The sequence below is a fragment of the Enoplosus armatus genome, chromosome 23, assembly GCF_043641665.1.
Source record: "Enoplosus armatus isolate fEnoArm2 chromosome 23, fEnoArm2.hap1, whole genome shotgun sequence".
Lineage (NCBI taxonomy): Eukaryota > Metazoa > Chordata > Actinopteri > Centrarchiformes > Enoplosidae > Enoplosus > Enoplosus armatus.
Genome location: NC_092202.1, coordinates 2,044,153 through 2,068,178, shown reverse-complemented (window position 1 = coordinate 2,068,178; position 24,026 = coordinate 2,044,153). Strand labels below are relative to the sequence as shown.

Below are 24,026 nucleotides of genomic sequence, written 5' to 3'. Positions count from 1 at the left end.
TAATTTAACTTTTGTTTTGTGACAGGTGTTGGATTTAATCAGTATTTTTGTTTGGGTTTTTTCTTTATAAGTATAGTTAATTGCTCAAATATTTTAAGAAAAGCTCAAAATAGTAGCCATTGGATTTCTTCTGGAAATAAGTTTTATTATGTTGTATTTTACTTTGTTTGTACTTATTCAAAATTGCCATTTTATTCTCTCATAGTTGTTATTTTATATTATTTGCCTTTTACTGTATTTTGCCAATTATTTCTAGGGGATAGATATATATATATTTAAATAAACTTTATTAAGAAATTGTTCTTACAGTTAGTTGATCGGGGGAACAATAGATAGACAGATGGAAACACTGGCAGCATAAAAACACAAGGTGGCAGTAGACATGTGTGAAACTGACATTTACGCACTCTGTCGCTCCTCCCTTGAAGGAGGCAGTGACCAGCTCGTCATCCTCCTCGTCAGCTCGACACTTTTTGTTGACTCTCACAGGACGTGTGTGTGTTTGTGTGTATGTGTGTGTGTGTGTGTTTGTAGTTTGTTCATTTCTCGTCCTTCTGCTCTCAAACCGCCTCTTCTCTCGGATATACTCCTCCACTTCTGCTTCGAAGTTAAACCTGCTGGTGTTTTTCTCTTTTTTGGGGGGGGGGAGTGTTTTGTTAAGTGCGTGGGGAAACCTCGAAGAGGAGGTAAAAGAGAAAAGCAAGACTCAAAGAAGAAGAGGAAGAAAACACACAAACCTGGAGGAGGAAAAGGGCGTTCATACTTCGAAGTAACCATGGAAGTTCCTGGTATGCAGGTAAGTGGAAAGGTGGACGCGGTGGCGGATTTGAAGGTTTGCTGGGTGTTGAAACGTCGTTTCGGGCAAACTGAAGCAGTTTATCAGCAGCGGAGGGCGCGTTGTGCAACTACAGGCCGTTTCCTTTATATTTATTAGAGGACTTACCTGGAGTTTATGTGCGGACTCTTCATGATCACACAGGAGCTCGTCATGTGGCTTGGAACAGTTTCTGTGGTGCTCTTCATCACTTGATGATGTTCTTACAGTGACTTTCATACTGCCTGTTGAATTTGTAGTGAGCGTATGAGGTTGATATCCCCTCAGATATTCCTATAATGTTCTTATAGTGACTTATAATGTGACTTTAATTCTCCAAAACTGGGTTTATAGTGACATTATGGTGTTTAAAGCTCTTTAGAATAACTCTACATGTCTTTTATGATGACTTACAGTGTGACTTTGATCCTCTGGATTGATCTTATGGAGTTTAAGATAACTCTATATATCTTATATAATGGCTCATAGTTGGACTTTAGTACTCCAGACCGAGTTTATAGTTAAATCTCTATAATGTTTGTGTAGTGACTTCTGTTGAGACGTTTGTACTCTACACTGACTTTAAAGTAACCGTAGGTGTTTATTTAAGTTAAGATATTCCTATAATATTCCTGTAGTGACTCATAATGTGTGACTTTGATACTCCATCTCTTAAGATGCACAAGTAATATTGCTATAGTTACTTATTTTGAGTTTATAGTGATCGTATGGTGTTTAAATCTCTCAAAATAACTCTATATATCTTCCATAAAGACTTATAATGTGACTCGGCTGCTCCAAACTGAGTTTATAATGACATTATGGTGTTTAAATGTCTCTATAATGTTTCCATAGTGACTTCTGTTGAGACGTTTCAGTTACTTTTGACAGCGATGGTGGAGTTTATGTCTCTTGATATATTCCCATATTTACATTCTAGCGTCCTTTTAGCACTTAATGGTCCATATTTTACATTTATCAAAAGGATATTGTTGTGTGATTGCATCATTGTAATGTTCATGTCATATTCCCACAGTGACTCACTGTGTCTGAGAGCTAATTTTAGCCTTTTCTGGAGCTCAGCATCTTTATCTGTTTTTATATGGGTTATAATAGGGCTTGGCTCACAAGGTACTGGGCGTGCCTGTGTCCCCCTGTGATAATAATAATGGACTAATGGACTAATAATAATGGTCACTGTAGGATATTTTGTGCCACCTACACAGTTTAACTTCTGAAATGAATTCTAGTGTGACACCTGTTGTGGTTTGTTGAAGGTGAATCAGCAGACAGGTTGTGCCTCTGCCTCTTAACAAGGTGTGTAGGTGGTGAGTTATAAACCCGCCGCTCGGCCTCCTGTTTGGCCGGCTCTCAGGTGTGTCTACCTGTGGGACTGGCTGCCTGGCTGTCAGCGCACACTCGCTCTGCCTGCTCTGGTCGTCCCAGGTGGGCGGGGCGGGGGGGGGGGGGGGGACGTCACAGTCTGTTTAAATCAACACACCTGACACCCGGCAGCAGCTGCAGGCTAACAGGAATGTCTGTCGTACCTGCGAGGAAGAAGAATATCAGATATATGTAGTTCTAATAGCCTGATCTAGCTGCTCTCATCAGCATCGTGTTCAGACGGACAAAGTTAGCAGCTAGCTGGTGGACATAGCGGAGCATTTAGCTGCTTAAGAGCCTGATATTTTTCCTCAGAAGACCAAAACAGAGCTGAAAGGAAAGCGAATATTGGACTTAACATTCTTTAGATGCACAGAAACTCCAAATGCATTGCTGCTTGTCTGCTAGATGTCTCAATATTAAGCAACTGAACGCCAACACGTCCACCACGTCAACTTTAAAGGCATTAAAGGCGTTTTTTACATTCTGTAATTAATCATTCATCCAAAACACATGTTAGATTGTAATAATGAAAATAATCCCGACTGGCAGCCGTTAATGTCGTAGCCTTTAGTGTTACAGTCCACTTACTTCATCTCTGTGGCTTTGTTTGTTTTGGGCATTTGGCTCCATAACTTGATGAAGTAAAGAGACAGAAAAGTTCAGAGAGACGTTCAAAGGTCCCTGTGTGGACTCAAAGGGGGACGTCACAGTTACACATGTTCTTTGGACCTGAACCACCAGGACGCCTCCATTTTTTAATTTTTCCCTTTTCTAATCAATGGATGACACATTGTGCTGTTGTGAAATCCCAACACTTCAGAGAGTGTTTCATAAAGTCTGATATCAGACAGCTGACGCTCTTGTGGGTTCTTGGCCCGTCACACGTGCTGTAAACTGGTTTTCGCCTCCTGTTTTACATGATGCAGAAAGATACGCTTGATGTAACTTTGACAACGTGCCATTATCGCACAAGCTGCCCAGCTGACTCTGTTATTTACAATGCTTTTACAGTCTGTCACGAATAATATGTTCATTGTTGAACTGTAACACTCGCTGCCTCGGGCACACGTCTTTGTATCCACTCTGTCAGGCTTTCTCACAGCGAGGTGGTCCGCCTGTTATACACTGTCATGAACCCCGAGAGAAGAACAGCAGAGGTGCTACATCACAGATTCAACATGTGCTGCAGCTGTTGAGACTGTTCAGCTCGGGCGATAACAGAGACTTTCCCAGAGGAAACCTTGTCTTCCAGCTTCTCAAATATGAGCATTTTGGATTTCAAACAAAACAAGCACATTTCGAGACATCAGCTCGAACTCTGGGAAGTTGTTCTGGGACATTTTTAGCCATGCTAGCGTCATGGCTCAATGGATGGCAATCTCGGTCTGTCAGTCGGTCGCCACTTTAGTCCAGACTTAAACATCTCAACAACTATTAAACGTATTGCTACGAAATGTTGTACAAACATTCATCGTCCCCAGATGACGAATCACTCTGACTTTTCCTCCAGCTTCACCGTGAGCTTCACATTTGTGGTTTTGAGTGAAGTATCTCTCTCTGAAATATCTATTGGCTATCCACTTTTCATCTAGTGCCATCATCAGGTGTACATGTAAAATCATTTTTTAATTTATCCGATGGTTTATGACCAACTAGCTGCAAAACTACTTACAGTTCCAGCAGCCTCGGATGTGCTTTGTGTTTAAATAGCAAATATTAGCATGCTAACACTCAAAAGTTGTGAATGTGGTAAACATTACACCTGCTAAACATTAGCATACTAGCTTTTGTCATTGGGAGAATGTACAACGTCACAGAGCCTGTAGGGCATGCTTAGTCTTTTTTCTGACTTCTGTCCTGTCAAATCCTTTATTTCATATAAAAAGTCACTGCAAGGACACTCTGAATATTTCAGTTTTTACAATTTTATGCCTCTCCGGTTTACAACGACGCCATAGAATACAAAAAAAGGTTTGAGTAGGTTTAGGAAAGGTTTAGAAATAGAAACCAGTGTGACTTACTTTACTGATGGATGGTGTGACTCCATGTTGGGAGTTGTTTGATGACTCATCTACAGCTGATGTAGCGGGATTGAACTTTTATTGCTTAATTGACCGACTATGTGCTCGTCATATGTGGGAAACTCTTACAATGATTCCACATGGTCGTGCACACAGAATGCGACATTTTTATTGACGCTTATCGTCTTATTGTTGGCTTTTGGTTTTACTATTTTGGGTATCAGTGGAGAGTTTTAGTGTCCTGTGATAGTTTGAGGCTATTTCAGGTTCGCTATCTCCTCTCTATCAGAAAGACGATTAAGCAAACACCTTTGGAGTCACCTTTGTGACTGGTTATGAAATGAAAAGAGTAGGGAAGTCCAGATCAAGTGTTTTGGCCCCAGTCCCGATACGAGTCCTTCTGATATCGAGTATCTGTCCGAACCAAGGACCTCTATACTGGAGGTTCTGGTTCAAAACCATTAAGATGATAAGCTTAACTTGTTGATCTGATATGAATGAAAATTTGTGACTCCTACGTGATCTGTTAGAGAGAAGACGTCTCACTCTGCTGGAGTTCTGGGACCCAGAACAGTACGGCAGTGTTTCAGAGCCAAAACATAGTAAACAAAAGGTTCGGCTTTATTTGAACCAATACGGGAATTTGGAAATTGCTCGGATATCCGTAGAGGACCGTCAAAGATAAGATGTTAGATGTTGGCTAAAGGCAGATCGAGGCAAAAGTTCAAACTAACTTCTTCACCTTGCTGAATCCCTACAGGCTTCAGAGATGAAGTCTAGCCGACCTCTGACCCCTCTTGATGAATAAAAACAGCAAAGATGAGACTTCCTGCTTCCCTGCTAAACTGTAACTCCTGCAGGGGATCAATTCTTTAGCTCCAGCTAAACTTTCCCGCGCTCTGGTCGTAAATCAGTCAGGTACAGTAGGCGCAGGCTGTTTCCGACATGGCAGACATTTCAGGGAAGCCATCTGCAGGCGTGTCGACCGAGATTGGCCTTGATGAAACGCCAGGGAGTGTCCTCTTCTTCTTTGTAATTTGTACGGCTGCACCTTTTCAGAGCTGTCACGGTCAGGCCATCCCGTCATGACATAATCACAGACTCCACCGGGTTTCTGGGTGAGAAATCGGCAGCAGCCAGCTGCTTGTAAGTTTTGGCTGCGGAGGGTGAGTCAGTTTCTCTGTGGTCTGAATCATAGTAGAACGTTTTTTACTCTCCCGTGTTCTTCCATTTGGTTTGTTTACATTCACAATTTCCTAAAAAAAGAGAAGTCACATGGCCTCACAACTAGCTCCTGTATTCAGATGGAGTTGTCCCCAGTTTCAGTCATCATTAATTAGTAGTTAATAGCCACCAAACGCTCTCTAGTTCCAGCTTCTTTATTGTGATAATTCGCTGTTTTCTTTGCCTTTGTGATTGTAAATCAATAATTTGGAGGTTTTGGACTGTTGATCAGACAAAACAAGCTATTTTAAGACATTAACCTGAGTATTGTTTACTATCTTATTGAGCGGACGATTAATTATATAAAAGAATTGGCAGACTAATTGATAATGAAAAGAATCACGAGTTGCGGCCCCATTTTACTGACCACTACAGTACTAGATACGCAGTTTAACTACAAAGGAGCCCTGTTTCCAGTCTTTATGCTAAGCTAAGCTAACCGGCTGCTGCTTGTAGCTTCATATCTTCACGTCTAACTCTCAGCAAGACAGCAAATAAGCGTATCTCCCAAACTATTCCTTCAACATTTGAGGCTTCTTTTATTACAGTAAACATAAAAGAAGGTTTTGGTATCGGACAGCCAGCCCTGGGCCAGATTGCTGCTCTGTTTTAACAAACGTCAGACTTGCTGTTAAAAAAGAAAAGCATCCGGTTTGACTGTAATGAGGTTTGGATAAAGTTCTCATGTCGGATGATTCAACACATCACGTCACGGTTTTGAGTTGAGCTTAAACGAAACAGGAAACGTTAAAGAGTGGCGAGATTTTCACATGATGCAGATCTGCAAAGGTCATTTTTGAGAATGCTGTGTTTGTACTTCCTCCTCCAGCAGCTGTGACCTTTGACCTGTAACACACACACACACACACAAGGCAAAAGCAAGGCACACACACATGGAGCTTTCTTGTTTGGATATTTGGACACCACTTGTTAGTAAAAACACGGATCCCTCGCGCTCTCTCACTTACTCACTCGCACGCAGAGTTTCCATCGACTCGTCCAAGTTTTCCTGCAGCTGAATGTTTGCATGTTGGACCTCACTGACCTCTAAAACTCTGCCTCGCTCTCTCTTTCTATCCATGTAGCTGTGACCTCTTATCACCAGAAATTCCCACGTCGCCATTTAACCTGCAGCTGTAAAACTCAGGTGTGTCCACACAGAGTCTGCTCTCCTGTAATATTTAAATCCTCTGTCTCCGTAATGTCTCTGTAAGAGACTTTATAAAGAAGAGACAGATGCTTGATTACTAAGACTTAGCTTTTAGCCGGAGCAAAAACTTTAAATAACATTCAATTTGTGTAAAGTTGATCCTCCAAGGAAACGGCAATGGCTCGGAATAGTTGGGAAAACTTAGTGAATGGAAAAGCTGACCCACCCTGTGAGAAGTAAAGAAGACGTTTTGAGAGAAATCAGGAAAATTGGACCATTTACATGAATTAAAATGCTGAACAAGAAACATAATTCTTTATATTTAGAATAAATGGAAATGAGGGTATATATGTGACATGACTAAGAGTTCACAGCCATGCTAACAGCCATGCTAACAGCCCTGTGAGGCTGTACTTTAAGAGTACTTATGAGCTAAAAGCTAACATTTACAAAGCAAAAAAAGTCAAACATTTGTTGGTTCCAGCTTCTCAAATGTGAGGATTTGCTCCTTTTCTCTATTTTATGTCATTGTACGTTGAATGACTTTGGGTTTAGACATTTAGTTAACACTTTTTCAAGACTAGATAATGAATTAATAGAAAAAATAATCGGCGGATTAATCGTTAGCTGCAGCGCTACTTGCATAGCATGTACAGATTCATGCCGTATAATTCTATACTTAATTATTCGCTCTCAGAAAGCAGTTTGTTTTGCTTCCTGAGAGTGTTTTTGCTCTTTTTGCTCTGACTGGTTAGCTATCAAACAGTCGGCTCACAAGCTTCCTGCTCCTCGCCTGATTGGTCGTTATTTAATCATTTTCCCGTGTACTTCCTTGAATTAAAGCTGGGACATTTAAAAGCAAAGGATTCATCTGAATGAGCAACATAATCTAAACCCTCTCTTGACATTGTGGCTTTAGTTGAACATTAACGTGAAACACATTTTTTTTTTTTTAAATCTGGAAAGTAGGTTTTGTTTGCATAACTGATAAGCTAAAATTAAAATTCCCAGACTGCGTGTGGTTTCAAGATTATTTGACCCGCGGTGAAACATTAACTGGACCTGGTTTTTGACTGTGGAAGATGGCAGTTTTACAGTTTCTGTGTCTCTCAGTAGAATTTGATCTACAGTAACAAAACGGTCTGTAATGATTGAGCCAGCGTTGAATATTTAACTTCCTTCTCTCGTCCAACTGTTGTTTTTTCACCACGCTGAGACAGAAAGGTCAGAGTTTAACCTCTCAGGTCCATATAATCAGTCTGTCACTTATTTTGTGTTCATGTCTTTCAGTATTTACTGGGCAGAGAGTCCGTAATCTCTCACTCAGGCCCTCCGGGGGAAGCCTCACTCTTGGTCATCATATTATCACTGATGGTTATCATATTATTGCATCTTAATTGATCTCTTAACAGCCAGTTTCTGCACTTCCTTATTGGCTGGAGGTGAATCGTGTAGCGTGCGGTTACACACAAACACGATGAACACATTAAAGGATATTTTCGGTACATTTTTTGCAGTTGGTTGTGCTTCTTCAGGGCAGGACCGAGTATTTAGGACGCATTGTAATGTTGTTTGTACTTTATGAAAACACAAATGTTGTCCCATATTTCAACTGTCCAAACGGTGGCTCACAATGATTTGTTCTGTGGCAACACGCTGCTTTACTTTAATCATAGTTTTCATAATTTTTACAGTTTTTATTTTCATTATCTGGATTATTTTTAACATTTTTACTGTTGTTTTTTTTCCTCCTTTTCTCTTAAAAGTCCTGATTACAGCTGCAGCTAACGATTCTTTCCTCATCGATCAGACTGTCGTTGTTTATTTTTTCATCAATAAGTTCATAAAATATTGACATGTTCCATCTTCACTAGAGCTGAAACAATTAAGTGATTAATCAATCATTCGGCGATCGACAGAAAATTATTCAGCAACTATTTTGATAATCGATCGTATGTTATTTTTCTTTTTAAGGCATTTTAACATTTTCTGTTTCCAGCTTGGGATTTGGGATGTTATGATAGTTTCCTGATGTTTTATTGACGAAAAGATGAATACATTTATAGTGAAAATAATCACTAATGATGATAATTGTTAGCTGCAGCCCTAATCTTCATTTGTCGGTCAGAAAAAACAAAGATCTAAAACAGAAAAGCAGCAAAAACCCAAAAACATTTAAGAGGCTGGAACCAGAGAATATTCTCGTTTCTGTTTCATAAATGACTAAATGATGAATCAAATAATCGTCTCAGCACTAATTATGATACCAACAGAGGTAGTTGACTAAACCTCGGCTCAGGTTTAAGGTGGAGGAACTCTGCTGGGAATCACCCGTCACTAAACTTACAGGAATGATAAAGAAGTATGTTGTCCGGTAATTAACGGTTGTAAAAGAAGGATGAGGAGATGACGGGAGATGCCAATCAAAGACACACTTCTGGGAGGATGTGTGATAAGCCCGAACAGGTGGAAACACCCGGGTGGAAAGTGAGGAAAGCTGCATTTGGGAAGTTTGGAATGTTTTGTGATGGAGAAAAGTTTTTAGTGGAATGTGTTTATACTTATATATCATATCATATCGCTGCCGGTGTTGCTATTAACTGTAAGGAAAGATGGTCTGTTGGTGTTTGGCTGTGCTAACATGCTTACATGCTAACATGCTGTTGCTAAGCAGGATGTTCAGCATCTTAGTCGAGCATGTTAGCGTGCTAACATTTGGTAATTGGCGCTAAACACAAAGTACAGCTGAGCCTGACTGTTAGGTTTGCAGGCGATGGAGCAAAGTGTCGGACTAATGTAGATTTTGACCTGATGGTGGCGCTAGAAAAATGTACAGGTTACAAAGGATATTACAGTTAATCCTGAGGTGATAAACTGCTTGTAGCAACTTTAATGGCAACCCATCCAACAGTTGTTGAGACAAACAAACAAACAAACAAACAAAAGAAAAACCACAAATGAGAAACTGGTGGCGCTAGGGGAGAAGTGAGGGGATCACCAAACTCCATAGGATTTATCATCTATTTAAGAACGTCTGTATTAAATGTCATGGCAGTCCACCCAACATTTGTGCAGCAGTGGGACCAAAGTGCTGGGTGGACAGACCGTTGCCGTCCCTACAGACGCTAAAAATAAGTGTAGAGCAGAACCGTATGTGAAGGAGACTTTAACCAGAAAGACTGATTTGTGCGTTCAGGCGCTCTTGAAACATGTAGGTTTTAAGGCTTGAGTTTTGTTTTATTGCTCATTGTATACTTTTTAGTAAAATATCCGTCCTCTGATGACGTCCTCTGCTTGGATGATTATAAAAAAAACCTTAGTCTGCGACCTTTGTTTTTTTTTGTGTGTGTGTTTTATTCATGGGAGACGAGACTTTTTGTTTGCAGTTATATGAAAGTTCCTTGCTGAGAAAAGTTTCACTGCAGCTGTATTTTTTTGGTGCCTCTTTATGAGACCATGTGGGCTGGGAACTTAACAATAAACTACTACTGTAACAGCTAACAGCTCTCGGCCCTGACTGGGAGACATTCTTCAACATACTCATTATATATATATATATTTGTCCCCTTTTTATTAGTGGAGAGATAAACAGGAAACGTGTACGACCTGCAACAAAGGTCGCACAGGGGACGTTGTGGTTGTGTGGTTTGGACCTGAACCAGTCGCCCTCACACGTTATAGATAATAGAAGTTACAGGTGGGTATATTTGTGGTTATTTTCTATTTTGAGTTTAATTCAAACTGTTAAAATGTGTTAATGTCACTCTTTGCATTAAAAATACATAATTTCCTCATGTTTTTGTCCTCAGTTGCATATCGTGACGTATCCTAGGTGGCTGTTTTTAATAAATTGCGCGTGCAGCGACGCCAGCGTATGATCGTGTTGTCGAGTTAAGATGGCGATCTTTGCTTCTTCGGATCTGTTTTTCTCTCCGTCTCTCTGCACCGAGCTAAAAGTATCATTAGACAGTAACCACTGTATTTGCTGACAGGGTGTGGCAACATTGTGGGCACTGTGTGTGTGTGTGTGTGTGTGTGTGTGTGTGTGTGTGTGTGTGTGTGTGTGTGTGTGTGTTCCTTTTTTTAGTTCAGAAAGGAAACTCAACCAGCATCATATGAATATCATACACTTCTGTGGGTGTGTTTTCATTAAATGTTCTTTAAAGACGAGTTTAAGAAGAAAATGTGAGTGTGTCATAGTCTGTGTGTGTGTGTGTCATAGTCTGTGTGTGTGTGTGTGTGTGTGTGTGTGTGTGTTGCTCTGACTTGCATAACAAGTGCTTGTTGAGGCCATGATGGCAACAGCCACTGAACGTCTCTCCACAGTTCATACAGAGACGGGGAGTGGACAATCTGTGTCTCCTGCAGTTATAGACTAGACATGTGAGTGTTTTATATAGGAGGCATTGATATCTATATTAACATTTGGGCTAAAGAAGTTTTTTTCTGACCAATATACAGATTATTTGCAATTCTGCCAATTCTGCAATGTTCATTGCAGTTTCCCCGATGTCTTCAAATGTCTCTTTATGTCCAAACCCCCAAATATATTCAGTTTTTCTATCATGTAAGACAAAGAAAAGAAGCTGGAAATGTTGTCAAAATAGTAGATTATTTTTCTGTCAATCGGTATATAACCAATCCATACGAAGCCCGATCACAAACGTGCGTCTGCACAAAGAGACGGTGGTGAAATGAAACGCGTGCTGGTTGCTGAAGGTGACACCCTTCCTGCCAGGTTTCTCTTCTTCAAACCAGCCTGAGAGGAGTTCACCTCAGAGCCAGCTCGTTTTATTTATAGAAGAGAAGACGCCTCACATTCAGTCAGATATTACATTAGCAGTATTATGTGCATTGCTTAATATGTTTTAAAAAAATATTACTCACGACAGGAAAGTGAACTTTTAGAGGAAGAGATGACATTCTTCTTAAAAATAATGTTTTTTTAATTAGTGGATTTGTCTTCTCTACTGTTACGCTGCATTTCCACCTTCATCACACAGCTGTCCAGCTAAAGTTTCACTTCTCTCGTTCGGGCAAAACAAAATAATCCACGAAACAGAAATCAATACGAACACGATGTCGGACTGAACGGCTGAAGTGAAACAAATCGGCCAAATTTAATTTAGACTCTGACCAACTTAGAGTTTGTTAGTGAGCTGCAGCTGATATGAACAACTTGAGACAGGATTGTTAACCACGTTGGCTGGTTCATGTCGAATGAAGCCTTATTAAACGTGTTAAATATAAGCCTTTGTGGATCTGCTCCGTCAGCAGGCGTCCACGTCAACATGCTTCAGATCTCCATGAAACTTGTTGTGAATATTCAAGATCACCAGAAGATGAATATCTGGGTAACTCAGTCCTGAGACCGAAGTGTCCACCTGTACGTTCATGCTCCTGAGAGGAAGGACTCGTTTCCTCTGGCGCCACCTTCAGGACGAAGCTACATCAGAAAATATCAAATGTGAACCCCCCCCCCCGACCCCCCCCAATACATCTGAGATGTCAGTGTAATGGTAACTGTGACAATTCTTCCTGTAAACTCGCTGCCTGTTGAGTTTTACAACCGCAGCAGTAACAAAGAGTGTTTAGGAAGTCAGTGGAAAGTCCTCAGAGATAAGTGTGTGTGTGTGTGTGTGTGTGTGTGTGTGTGTGTGTGTGTGTGTGTGTGTGTGTGTGTGTGTGTGTGTGTGTGTGTGTGTGTGTGTGTGTGTGTGTGTGTGTGGTCTGGCAGCTGTGTGTGTTCAGTTCCTGTTATCTTTAACTGTCATGCTGGCTTCCTTCTGTGTTCTTTTTTATGTCGTTCACATCGTGTGTGTGTGTGTGTGTGTGTGTGTGTGTGTGTGTGTGTGTGTGTGTGTGTGTGTGTGTGTGTAGCTCTGTGGTGACAACATGGCCGTCGTGTTGCAAAGCCTCGTGAGTGAGGAAATAAGAGTCCGAGTCTCTGGGAATGTGATGGAAACTCTGTTCGTTGTTGTTAATTAATGTTATCGTCACTGCGTTTGTTTAATGAGTCTGTGAATATAAACTATCAATCAGTTTGTCTGTCTCCTCCCCTCCTTGTCTCCTCTCTCCTCTCCTCTCCCCTCCTTGTCTCCTCTCTCCTCTCCTCTCCTCTCCTCTCCTCTCCTCTCCTTGTCTCCTCTCTCCTCTCCTCTCCTCTCCTCTCCTCTCCCCTCCTTGTCTCCTCTCTCCTCTCCTCTCCTCTCGTCTCCTCTCTCCCCTCCTTGTCTCCTCTCTCCTCTCCTCTCCTCTCGTCTCCTCTCTCCTCTCCTTTCCTCTCCCCTCCTTGTCTCCTCTCTCCCCTCCTTGTCTCCTCTCTCCTCTCCTTTCCTCTCCCCTCCTTGTCTCCTCTCTCCCCCCCTTGTCTCCTCTCCTTTCCTCTCCCCTCCTTGTCTCCTCTCTCCCCCCCTTGTCTCCTCTCCTCTCCTCTCCTCTCCTTGTCTCCTCTCTCCTCTCCTCTCCCCTCCTTGTCTCCTCTCTCCTCTCCTCTCCTCTCCCCTCCTTGTCTCCTCTCTCCTCTCCTCTCCTTGTCTCCTCTCTTCTCCTCTCCTCTCGTCTCCTCTCTCCCCTCCTTGTCTCCTCTCTCCCCTCCTTGTCTCCTCTCTCCTCTCCTTTCCTCTCCCCTCCTTGTCTCCTCTCTCCTCTCCCGTCCTTGTCTCCTCTCTCCTCTCCTCTCCCCTCCTTGTCTCCTCTCTCCTCTCCCGTCCTTGTCTCCTCTCTCCTCTCCTCTCCCCTCCTTGTCTCCTCTCTCCTCTCCTCTCCTCTCCCCTCCTTGTCTCCTCTCTCCCCCCCCCCCCCCCCCCCCCCCCTTGTCTCCTCTCCTCTTCCTCCTCTCAGAGCTCTCAGATCGATCCGGAGGAGTTGTTCACTAAATTGGATCGTATTGGAAAAGGATCTTTTGGAGAGGTTCGTGTCGTTCTTCACATTTCATGTTATTATGAAACCTCGTTGATAGTTTGTGTTGTTACTGAAGTTCTTCTTTTTGTCCTTCATCTTTTCTTGAATATCTGTCCTCTTTCACCATCTCCTTCTGCCTTCCTCTTCTTCCTCCTTCGCCGTCTCATTTTCTTGTTTCTCTTTTCCGATCTTCCATTTCATTCTTCACTAACGCGTTCTTCCTCCTCCTCCTCCTCCTCCTCTTCCTCCTCCTGCAGGTGTTTAAAGGCATCGATAATCGCACTCAGAGCGTTGTTGCCATTAAGACCATTGACCTGGAGGAGGCCGAGGATGAGATCGAGGACATCCAGCAGGAGATCACGGTCCTCAGTCAGTGCGACAGTCCGTACATCACCAAGTACTTCGGCTCGTATCTGAAGGTAACACCGACTTCATGTTTCTGTCAAACTGATCAACCGATCGCTTTATGGCACAAAACAGGAAGAGGACATTGTTCATTTGGGGAAAAGTGTGATTAAAAACCTCCAATTTCTGCTGACAGAGGAAGGTATAAAAGTATGGGGCTGATGGGAAATGTAGTCTGTCATTTGGAGAAATAAAAGTCTCGTTTGTCTCCTCTCATTTGTTCGCGGCCTTTAATTTAAAGTTAATATTACTTAATCTAAAGGATAAAGCGATTAATGAATGATCTTTGACTTCTGTTTCAGGGCAGTAAACTATGGATCATCATGGAGTATCTTGGTGGAGGCTCAGCGCTCGACTTGGTGAGTAAAGTTAAAGTATATTTATTGATCTAATTCAGTAAAATAACATGAAAATAAGAGTAGTTTTAGGATGCGACTGTGATATTCTGCTGCATGTGGTGTCTGAAGCTGCTATATATAAAATAAACTGCAGTACTTCTGGTTGCATAATGTTCTGTGTCGAGTCTTGTCTTGAATGAAACTGAACAGGGTGTGTTTGAGTTCCTACGTTCAGCCTCCAGCATGTCAGAGAGTGTTTTATATCTGTGTCATCACTTGACATGTGTGTGTGTGTGTGTGTGTGTGTGTGTGTGTGTGTGTGTGTGTGTGTGTGTGTGTGTGTGTGTGTGTGTGCAGCTCCGGGCGGGTCCGTTTGATGAGTCTCAGATCGCCACCATGCTGAAGGAGATCCTGAAGGGTCTCGACTACCTGCACTCCGAGAAGAAGATCCACCGGGACATCAAAGGTACAGACGGGAGCCTGGATCTTCTCCTTTTAAATAGCGCTCCAGTGATTTTAGTATTGTGCTTTAATTAAAACTTGGGGGGCTTGCAAGAGACGCAAGATCGCAAGTTTTAGTATCTAGTGTGGGTCAAGCTCCAAAAACACTACACTTCCCATAAAGCATCTGTCATCCTCCAAGACTCAGACTTGAGCTCCAGAAGACGCTATGCAACATGCTGCGTTGTACTTCCTGTGACTTGGTGGACTCATTTAAAGCCACTGTGCAAAATGTCTGACTTTGGCGCCCCCTGGAGGTACGAGAAGAAGTACTGTGGAAGCTCTGACCCTCGACACAGTAATAAAGACTTCATCAGTTTTCACCGGGATTGTATCTGTTTACTACAAACAAACACTTTCTGACATTTTGGCAATCAGAATAATTTGAAAGACGCTTTAATCGTCGTTAAAATCGTTAAAAAGAATTCCACACGTAGGGGCTTTAAAGTCGTTCTCAAGTTCAATTTTATCTGCTTTATTTGATGCAGTGTTGGTGCAAAAGCAGCTGTTAAATGTAAAACGTGCCAACAAGAAACTTGCTCATAATAATAATAATAATGATGTAAATTCTCTGCAGCTGCCAACGTCCTGCTGTCCGAGCACGGCCAGGTGAAGCTGGCGGACTTCGGGGTGGCCGGTCAGCTGACGGACACGCAGATCAAGAGGGAAACCTTCGTGGGAACGCCGTTCTGGATGGCTCCTGAGGTCATCCAGCAGTCCGCCTACGACTCCAAGGTAACACTCCTTTATATCACTGCAACCTGTCAGACCTGCGTCCACTTAAAGCTGCAGGAAACTCAACTTAACAGGTTTTTAGTTGTGTTGGCGGACGTACTGATTTTTGGATTAGGTAAAGTTTACTTGAGATAACTTTGTTAAACTCATCAGTTTGTCCTCATCCTCAAATCCCTTTCTCTAAAAATATTAAACACATATGAACGTAACTTATATATATATATATTGTACATATGTAACTATATATTACTAAGATATAATAAGTATATTTTACTTTTACAATTTGATTTGAACATTTTATCAAACCCTCATCCACTCAAATCCACTTTCAGCATTCACAAGTGATTCAAGTTATAAATAATAACTAAAATTCAAAGATTCATTTCATATCTGCAGTCACCTTTTCACATATTGATAGGATGTAAAAGTGTAACTGACGTGACGCGATCAGCTCGGCCATCACAGAAACAGTTTACTGGTTTGCTGCAGACGCATTAATCAGATAACAGCCAGAAGTGATCAGCTGACGGCTGATCTAATCTGCTGCTGGTGGAAGAGGAACGTCAGGCGTCTGCTGACATTACCTGAATGGTTTGTAGATTTCTCTTTGCTAGCAAAAAAAGAGACTCGTTAGCGTTACGGCTTGATCCAAAATGGAGCTGATAATTGGTACCCAGCCCTAGTTCCAGCTTTTGGGTGGACGTGTAGTGTCAAACAACTTCTTGAACTTTTTAAATGAACACATACTTCCGACAGACAGACAGACAGAAGTTCATTCGTGGGGTTGTTAAAGTGATTCGGTCGGGCTGAGTGTGGTGAAGCCGCTCTGTTGTGGTTGTTTAAAAGCTCATCTGGCTTAAATTCACAGTTTATGGCTGCAGGATTCCTCTGCGCGCCCGTGTTTTGCGTATTGCCGTGGCAACCCCAGCCCACGTGGTTTTCGTTGTTGCGTCTGGCTTTGAGGTCGTTTGCATTATTTCCACCGTCTTCTTGGCTTTATTTGCATGTAATAGAAACACACACACACACACACACACGCGCGTCCTTGTTGTCTGGACTTGAGTGTGACTGACATGTGTACATACTGTATATAAATCTAGTTGTTTAAGTTCTCCTAATTCAAATCTCAGCTGCCTCACCTGTCCTCATAGTGACGCGTCCAGTGTCCAGTTGTTTTGCAGGGGATTCCCTCGTCTTTGACATCAAGCAACCGTCTCAAAAGAAATGCAAATAAGCCGCAACGATTGACTTCAATAATAAACTGTCTGTGTATTCACCGCTGCACCTGCTGCCATCAAACGCACACAAAACGTAAAAGGCTGCTTTAAGTAGTTGGACGGGAAACCCAATAACAAAGTAAACAAACGTCTTTTTATGAAGTTACATAATGAGGTGACGTCTCCTGACCTGCTTGTGAGAGAAGTGTGTGTGTGTGTGTGTGTGTGTGTTTGTGGTTTGGCGTGTTTTGGAAATAAGCTAAATCCATTAGGGCGTGTGTTCTGGGTCTCTTGATGTGGTTTGATTTATGTCGGTGTGTGTGTGTGTGTGTGTGTGTGTGTGCACAGATTTGTCAGCGTGTTTAGAGGACATGCGTCTACATACATATGAGTTATTATTACGTCAAAAATGAGACTTTCCTCCTCAATCGGAAGCAAAGACTTCCAGGTAAATGCGTGTGTGTGAATATTTCCACTGAAACGGCAGCTCATTGTGATTTATTAGTCAACAGACAGAGAACTTCTCTGGAAACAGAAAGTCTTACTGTCAGCAGACTCTTATTTTGTAGTAGTTTAAGTTGACTCACAATAATAAAGGCAGCGTGTTGTTGGCAGGTGGTTGATCTTGTGTTTTAAGTTTAGTTCTTCTTTAAAGGGAAGGAAGACAAAGTGTGACTTGTTGAAACACCGCAGACAGTTAGCAGACGCCGCTAACAGTTACGTAAACAACCGGCGTAACCTGAGCAGTCGGAACAAGCTTACAAGAAAAGACAGCCATTGTGCTTAAATGACTGTGTGTGTGTGTGTGTGTGTGTGTGCGCGTGCGTGCGTGCGTGTGTGTGTGTGTGTGTGTGCGTGTGTGTGTGTGTGTGTGATGCCTGATCTGGATGCCATTCAGATGGGGACCATGTGGACTTTAAAGCTGCTATAATCAATATTTTTATTCTAATAATAGATCAAATGAGAATTATCACCCGGCTCCACGGAGCTTTTTAGCTTCAGTTAGCTTCAGTTAGCTCGTTGTTTTGGTTCACTGTCGGCGCTCTCGTCGGCGTTGTGTCCAGATGCAGCAGCTGTTTGCTAATGTGGCTACAAGGCAGCTCGATCTGTAAATAAGCACCTGTTTGTTAGCTTGTTGTGTTACCGTTTGTTTCTGTTGCCCCCAAGTGGCCAAAGGAAATCAGTTTTAAACGCACCGCAGTCGTCAATAAACCGCACCTTGACCGTAACCGTGACAACCGCAACTAAAACAACTCATTCTCACCTTGATGCGTCATTTGTAGTTACTGCGACTTGTGTTTTAGGATGCATACAAGCCGTGTGTGTGTGTGTGTGTCTCTGTGTGTGTGTGTGTCTGTGTGTGTCTGTGTGTGTGTGTGTCTGTGTGTCTGTGTGTCTGTGTGTGTGTGTGTGTTGTCTCCTGCTACAGGCTGCCATATGTTCAGTGTGTAACAGTAATGGAGCTGGCAGAGTTAACAGTCAAACGGTGACCGAGCATCCTGTTGTAATGTGACCCCGAGCAGCTCTGCTACGACTGTACTGTGTGTGTGTGTGTGTGTGTGTGTGTGTGTGTGTGTGTGTGTGACAGCGAACGTCTGATCCTTACCTGGGTTGCCACATGGTGGCTGCAGCAAGTTGAAACGGTGTGACATTCAACCTGTGTGCATGCGTAACTTCTGAGTGTGTGTGTTTACATTAGTGTGTGTGTGTGTGTGTGTGTGTGTGTGTGTGTGTGTGTGTGTGTGTGTGTGTGTGTGTGTGTGTGTGTGTGCGCCCAGGCTGACATATGGTTAGTGGGTCATGCAAACAAAACGTCAGCCTCACGACTCTCATCCGAACCTCCTGACTGTGTGTTTTACAGAAAAGTAATCAACAATCTTGATAATTGATTCATCGTTTTAAGTTATTTACGAGGATTTGCTGTTTTTATATTGTTGTAAACTGAATATCTTTCGGGTTTTGGACTGTTGATGGAACAAAAACAAGTAATTTGAAGATGTCTCAATGCATTTTATAGACTGAAAGCAGCAGCCGAATGAATTGCTAATGGACAGAATCATTTTCTAACTGTGTTTAAAGTCGCTCTGATGGTTTTGCCTCTGAAACTCTGCTGCTGGTTGAAAATTGCATTTGAAATTTGATATTTTGTACAAGAAGTGTTCAAACTTTCCTCTCACAACAGAGCCACGGTGACGGAGGACGCTGTGCTGAGTGTTTTAAAGGTTTACACTGAAGTCTACACTTTGGTTTGCTTCTTCACAAACGGCAGCTTTGATCAGTTTGGATACGTTCTGGTCGTCTGTGGGAAACTCCCCACAGGAGCATTTAGACCCTTTACATTAATCACTGTCAACCTATAAAGATGCACACAACATGTCAAAAGCTGGCCGGGTGTAAACGCAGGCACTAAGCAGCTCGCTGACTTCATTTTCAGGCTGACATTTGGTCGCTGGGCATCACGGCCATCGAGCTCGCCAAGGGTGAACCTCCGAACTCGGACATGCATCCGATGCGAGTGCTGTTCCACATCCCCAAGTCTCCTCCTCCGACGCTGAGCGGGGATTTCTCCAAGAGCTTCAAAGAGTTCACGGAGGCCTGCCTCAACAAGGACCCAGCCTTTGTAAGACAAGACACTGACACGCATGCAGCCCAGATTCACTCTAATCAACCGTTGTTGCTCACTTTTTCAGGACGGGAGGCCTGTACCAAGGACTTTTATGGTGTTTAGATGCTTTTAGTCCTTTAAAATAACTTATATCAGACACAGGAGACGTTTTATTGCCCAACAACTTTTTAATTTTACTTTTAAGTACATTTTGCTGATAATACTTTTGTACTTTTATGTAAGGAAGATTTTGAATGCAGGACTTTTACTTGTAATGGAGTATTTTCATTGTAGTATTGGTACATTTATGTAGGTGAAGGACCTACATACTTCTTCCACCACTGGTTTTATACTAAACACAATTATTTACTCAGGGTGGTCTTGGGGGTTACAGTTTTTATGAGTGCCATTGAGGTAAAAAGATAAACAAATAAATAAATAAATGCAGTCATACAGGAAGAATTAGAAACTCTAAGGTGATTTTGTACATAATTTACTTGTTTTGAGTATTTTTTAAGCTTGTTTGAATAGTTTTTACTTTGTTTTTGTCAAAGTTTGACACTGTTAAGTACTTTGTAAACTTTGTATATAGTTTTTAAGGTCAGGAGGTTTGAGTCAAATAAGTTGAGTGTTTTCATGTCATTCATCTTCAGCCAGTTTCCCTCCACATGTGTGGGAGTGTAGTTGCATCTTGCTGCCCCCTGGTGGGCAAACAGCTCCTCTGCCTTTTTAAATTCACCACCTCTGTCTCTGAAGCCCTCGCTATAACAACCCTGAGTGAAGAAACGTTCTCTGTCGTCACGCAGCGTCCGACAGCCAAGGAGCTCCTCAAACACAAGTTCATCGTCAAACACTGTAAGAAGACGTCCTACCTCAGCGAGCTGATCGACAGGTTCAGGAGGTGGAAGGAGGAGGGGCACAGCGGCAGCAGCTCGGACGAATCCGACAGGTGATTTTCATCTGACGTCCTTTCACTCTTAATTTAAACCGGAAAACGCAGCAGAGAAGCTCGGTATGGGTGTTATGTCTGTATGTACACGTGCAGGGCTTAGTGAGTAACACAGGTGTGTGTTTTCATGTGTGTGTAACAGCGAGTCCAGTAATAAGGAGAACAGCGAGTCTCCTGAGTGGTCCTTCACCACCGTCCGTAAGAAGAAGACGGATGGCAGGAAGGTCCTCAATGGAACGGTCAGTAGCCTATATATAAATATATATATGTGTGTGTGTGTGTGTGTGTGTGTGTGTGTGTGTGTTGAAGTAACAGCCTTCCTCATCTCATTCGATGATTTCTTTGAACAGAAGTTTAACAGAAAAAACAACAACTTTGCAGTCATGTCTTGTAGTCTGCGCGAGGAACTAATAAGTTGATTTAATAATAATTTGAAATAAAGTGAGAGGGACAAGACTTTAAACCTTTAGCACAGATTCCCAAACATTAGTCAGATATTAAAAAGCTGTTTTATGAACAAAGATCTTAAGAATACTTGTTCTTGTCAAACATGTCAGTTTCTAAATGGTCGATTTTATTTTACATTTACATTTTTGGACCTATTTTCTGCTCTTTAACTTTGTAGAACTACTACAATTAAATGCTCAACTTGTTTTTTCTCCTGTTCAACACCCCCCTCTTCCTCCTCCTCCTCCTCCTCCTCATCATCACCTCTGCAGGGTCAGGATCAGCTGAGTAAATCTGCCAGTCTGACCACGGTCATCTCTCCTGTCTTCACTGAGGTTCGTGTACATAAAAACTATCAAAGATCAAATAAAAGACAGAAACAACAACAGCTCATGCCTGTAAATATGTGCATGTGTGTCATCATGAAACATATATTTCAGTTGGATGCATGAAAGTTGTGGCAGCTCAATATTGTTTGCGATCTTTGACTTTGGAGTCGTCTTCCTGCCGTTATGAATAGACTTTTATTGTGAAGTGAGACTCAGTTCTTCTCATTTGTGACACAATTTTTAATAAAATAATACAGAAAACACATGAAACTCATAGTTTCAAGAGCAGAACATCACAAAGGAAATAAGGCCAACTGACACCATGAAGTAGAAATATATTAAAATTACAGTAAATGGAAAATAGAAAATGACACAAAGTTAGCGGTCGTCATCCGGAGCTCAATCATTTACATTTGGCAGAGTGGATGAGAAGGTCGATACCTCTCTCATGTCTGTTCAGCTGCTTAGCTTAGCTTAGCTTAGCATAAAGAATGGAAACGAGGGGAAACAGCTAGCCTACCAGCACCTCTAAAGCTCGCTAATTAACATGTTACAGCTTGTTTGTTTAATCCGCAAAAAAAAAAGCGACATATCACTTACTTTTTATATTAATTGAACTATTAAAATATATATTTTTTTATCACCATACATGATTGTCTTTGAAGATGTTTAGATGTCTTTGAAAAGCTCACAATATCTTCGGTAGTTGAAGCAGCAGCACAAGGAGCACTCTGAGCAGCGATTGGCCATCGAGGAGCTGGAACGCAACATCCGATTGGCTGAAGAGGTCTGTCCAGGCATCACAGACAGGATGGTCACACACATCATTGCCAGGTACCAGAAGTACGTCTGTCTGATTGTGTCTCCTCTTTCTTTCCCCTTCGTTTGCTTTCTTGTATTTCTGGCAGCATCTCGTGCCGTTTCTTTTAATTTTTGCGTCGTCTTTCGTCTGCTGCTCAAAACAAGACATCCCCGTCTTCCTTCGTCAGATCGTTTGTTTACCACATGTCTTCTTCTCTCCCTCCTTCTTGATTTCCGTCCCTCAGATTTACAACCAACTGAAGGACGGATGGATGGAAAAAGAAAAAGGAAGGACGTTGTGTGAAGAGAGACTTTCTCTGTACGGTGACGCTGCTGGATGATTGGAAACGGAGGAGATTTGCTGTGCGATGTCTCCTCGCTGTACACACACACACACACACACATCACACACACACATCACATCACACACACACACACACACACTACTAATGTAATATATACACTATATATTATATATATAAATACGTGTTCACTGCTGCTGGTTGAAGGCCTTTTTTCTCCCCACGTTGGATTCAAAAGACAGCTGCATTTTTGATCAACTAGTCCGAAGTTTTGAAAATGCAATCTGAGTTGTCCGTTAGATTTGTGGTTTTCGTTTCCCCAATTTAGGGTCGTGAACTTCTCCTCTTTTTTTTTTTTGCTTCTTGAGCTTCATTTTCTATGAATAATAAGCAGACCATTTGGTCAGACGTAATTCAAACATGAACCTCTCCAAGTGAGTCTACTTGAGTTATATTTAAACTTTCTAAATTACCATCATGTGCCTTAATTATTTATGCTATCAGTCATTTTTCTAAAAGTAGACGTCGCTTTTTTTTAATGGAGACGTGTTTGTTGAAACCGCACACAGACGAATATGTAGAAGAGGGTTCTCGTCCACCAGCAGTGGTTTGTTTTGTGTCATGACTCGTCTTGACTTTGTAGATGTCTATATGTTTGTTCAGTAGCACTTGAGACGGATTATATGCCAATATTACATATTTCTTGTTGTCTTCAGTAAGGCTTTAAATTACAGTTCCCTGATCCCGGGAGGTCAGGTCTACCCTTCAAAGTCAAACACATAAAATATTCAGCTGTAATTTTAGCTCTAATTTTACAATAGATATTATAGATGCTATCAAATATGTCCTCCCCCACTGGAAATCAAAAGCCCCAGCTTTACTGACAGATTTATATTGTCATTATTTTACTCTAAACTTGAACACACTTGAGGAATCTGATCAATTTTAACAATCCAGACCCATTTTTGACTCATTTTTGGCAGCTAGCACACTCCAGCCCAGCTAGGCAGCCAGTAGCTTGCTAACAAGTAAGCTAGCTAGCCAGCTAACTGTTGTTGTTGCTGTTTCCAAAGTAACTAGTTGAATTTAACGATGTAAGTCCTCAAGTTTATTAAACTGTTGCTAATGAAGTTACAACTTAAATGTTCAAAATGGCTGCCATCTGAATAAGATCAGTGTTGTTACTTGTGTTTTGGTAATGCAACCTGTGGCATTGCACAACCTTTAGCATCAAAAGTAGCGGTCTAAGTTCACGGTGGAAATGGGTAAATCTTCACGTTGCCTTTTGTCTTGAAGTAACTTGAGTGTTAAGGTTTCATTCTGGGATGTGTGCAGTTAATTAGTGATTTCAGTGAGGGGAAATTATTGTCTGCTAGCAAGGCACAACTGCACAAAGGTGTTTCAGTCACTCCTGAGAAAACCGTGTCCTTTTTCAATATGCATCAAGTTTGGGGGAAAAACGTTGTTGAGAAACATCCACTTGTGTCTGAAAGCTGATTCTTAATGCTCGACGTGGAAGGACTTCGTTTTTTTATATCTACCATTGGACAGAAGCACAGGTCCTTTTCCAAGAGCATGAAGGGAGCTGTAATCAAAGGTATTACTGATAGTTTGTACCAAAGACACTATAAAACTTGGTCATTGTATATTTTTGTCTTTTTATATATCATAAGGGATACGATGCTTGTTGAGGGGGGAAATGTACAATGAAAGATGTAAGATTTTACAGAAATGTACTCCTTTTTTTTGTAGCGGGACTTAGAGTTTTATGAATAAATATTTAAGTTTGATTGAGAAACATATGTTTCAACCGTTTCTTTACTTTAATCTTATTTATGAAGTGTCAAATGTTTGACTAGTTTCTTTTATTTTGATTTCTGTTATCACAATGTGTCTTAA

General features: G+C 41.7%; 1 protein-coding gene across 3 annotated transcripts; it reads left to right on the top strand.

Moving 5' to 3' along the window:
* Nucleotides 1-521: 521 nt before the first annotated feature.
* Nucleotides 522-23,925, top strand: stk26 (serine/threonine protein kinase 26). 3 transcript variants are annotated; one of them, XM_070929592.1, is made up of 12 exons: nt 522-796; nt 13,439-13,507; nt 13,756-13,917; nt 14,206-14,262; nt 14,599-14,707; nt 15,320-15,477; nt 19,129-19,314; nt 20,106-20,248; nt 20,391-20,487; nt 20,968-21,030; nt 21,731-21,858; nt 22,071-23,925. In XM_070929592.1, exons 1-12 carry the CDS (start codon nt 776-778, stop codon nt 22,084-22,086), a joined length of 1,209 nt encoding a protein of 402 aa, XP_070785693.1. In that variant the 5' UTR covers nt 522-775; the 3' UTR covers nt 22,087-23,925. The 3 variants fall into 3 exon arrangements, with proteins under 3 accessions (XP_070785693.1, XP_070785692.1, XP_070785694.1); XM_070929591.1 differs by having other exon boundaries at nt 21,731-21,867; XM_070929593.1 differs by lacking the exon at nt 19,129-19,314 and having other exon boundaries at nt 21,731-21,867.
* Nucleotides 23,926-24,026: the final 101 nt, after the last annotated feature.